At 40.0% G+C, this 1,888-nt stretch overlaps 1 protein-coding gene across 1 annotated transcript in view; it reads left to right on the top strand.

The window, feature by feature from the left end:
• Positions 1–262: 262 nt before the first annotated feature.
• Positions 263–1,888, top strand: part of GPR180 (G protein-coupled receptor 180) — a 24,370-nt gene continuing 22,744 nt past the window's right edge. Inside the window, exon 1 of the mRNA XM_009325567.1 lies at positions 263–352. Coding sequence (XP_009323842.1) covers positions 263–352 — 90 coding nt within the window. The remainder of the gene's footprint in view (positions 353–1,888) is intronic.

The following is a 1,888-nucleotide window of genomic DNA, read 5'->3' as shown; positions in this document are numbered from 1 at the left end:
GCGCCCCACCGCCTGACGTGGCGGGAGTATCTGGGAGGGCGGAGGCGTTTTAACTTCGGCACCCATCTCTCCTTCCCCCCTGGAACTCCACCCAGTGAGAACGATGCTTAATGTTGCCCGTGTCTGTTTCACATCACTGGGTGTTTTTAGCGTCACCGTGCATCAGAATGTAAATTCTCACCTGGTCATTCCCACCGGCTTTTCTCTCCCGTGTTATTAACTCCTTGTTAGTAGTAATTCCTGTTAGTTAAGAGGCCTAGCGATGGGCCAGAATCCTGTTAGAATGGCCACTGCAGAAATACAGGTTGGAAATGACTCTCCTTGCTACAGAAGTTTTACTTTGCAAAAAGAGGTACGTGCAAGCATGGTGAGAGCCATATACAATGAGGCTGTCAGGGTGCTTTTCCTATACGCTCAGCATTTCAGTAGCTTAGACGATTTTCTTTCTCAGCTTCACGGCAGAAGAGTTCTGCGGAATGCTTCGAAAGGCAACCATGAAGATAATACTTACACAGGCTTCCTCCCAGACTGGAGGAGTAGTGTCAGAGGAAAACAAAAATGTTTGCAAAAAAAAAATCTGATCGGTTGAAGGGAAATGTGACATAAGCCAAGAAGAGTTGGAATGTGACCTTCCAGCGCTGCATGAGAGATGATAGATAGGGTGGGGATAGCTTGTGGAGTGACTTGAAAGCAGATAATTATCACTGTCCTAGAAGATAATTGTAGAAGCGCTCTAAATAGATCTAAAGAAAAAAAAGTTCACTCCTTAAATCTGAGAAAAGAATGTTAAGATTCAAGATGAGTGGTTTAGGTGTTCAGATATAATTTATTGTACAAGTTGATGTTGCGTATTTCCGTAGAAATATTCCTCTTTCTGCATGAATATGCACAACTATATATATTTTGGGTCCTAGTGAAGCCATATGGGCTTTTTTTAGAATCTTCTGTTAATCTTTCAAAGTCTTCTATTAGCAACTTAGGTAAACTGTAGTCCATATAACATTTTACAGGTCCCAGGAGATCACCTTTTTTGAGGTTTTATTGCAGGACCGCTATCTTGCAGCTGGCTCTGAGCAGGCAAACCTTCCTGGCAAAGCCTTACTTGAAGCTGGTAGTAGGCTATTGACTCACAGCCAGCTGGTGCCTAGGTTAGGTGGGAAAGAAGATTGCTCTGACACTTTAAAAAACATACAAAGTTTGCTTAAATTTGAATGAGTTTGTGCTCTTGCAGTACTGATTGATTTTTCTTCTCCATTAAATCCTATCTTTCAACTTAGGATACTGTTACATTAAAGAAGTCTGTGGCAATATATAATGAAAGAATTTATAAAAATAAGTTTGAGGATTGTAGAATTACCCAGACAAGATAAATTGTGTCAAATGAGCCAGTTCTAAAATGCCTAAAATATTTCTCTGTGTCAAGATGCAGCCTAAACGTAGACTGACACATTAGAGAACACTTTTGAAGTTTGATTTTCTTTGTATCAATTTGACATCTGTCATCTATAATTAAGTATTTTAGCTTTAATCAGTCCGTAACACGAAGGTCCATTTACGTAAGTTCTTCTGGTATTAGACTCAAGAGCTACCCTATGGTGCTCATAATCATGCTACAAAGGTCATAAAATGCTAGACTTTGAACCAGTTATTAAGACTGATCGAGGCAGTGTCTTTAGCTGAACTTGAGAAAATAAAATTTGGGGTGGGAGGAAGGGGAAAAAAAAGGTCTGGAAGTCTGCTTAAAATAAAAAAAAAGAGGGGGGAGGGAAGGCTGTTTGTAGTAGAGAAGGTTAATGACATTTGGGTTATGGTGAAGGTTTGTTTAAGTACCATCACAGAGAATGGTGCATGCAGTGTTGTGTTAATGAGATGTATAGAAATTGTTTCT

The sequence above is a fragment of the Pygoscelis adeliae genome, unplaced genomic scaffold (genome assembly GCF_000699105.1).
Source record: "Pygoscelis adeliae isolate BGI_AS28 unplaced genomic scaffold, ASM69910v1 Scaffold56, whole genome shotgun sequence".
Classification (NCBI taxonomy): domain Eukaryota; kingdom Metazoa; phylum Chordata; class Aves; order Sphenisciformes; family Spheniscidae; genus Pygoscelis; species Pygoscelis adeliae.
The sequence above is the reverse complement of the archived record's forward strand: the minus strand, read 5'-3'. Positions and strand labels throughout refer to the sequence as shown.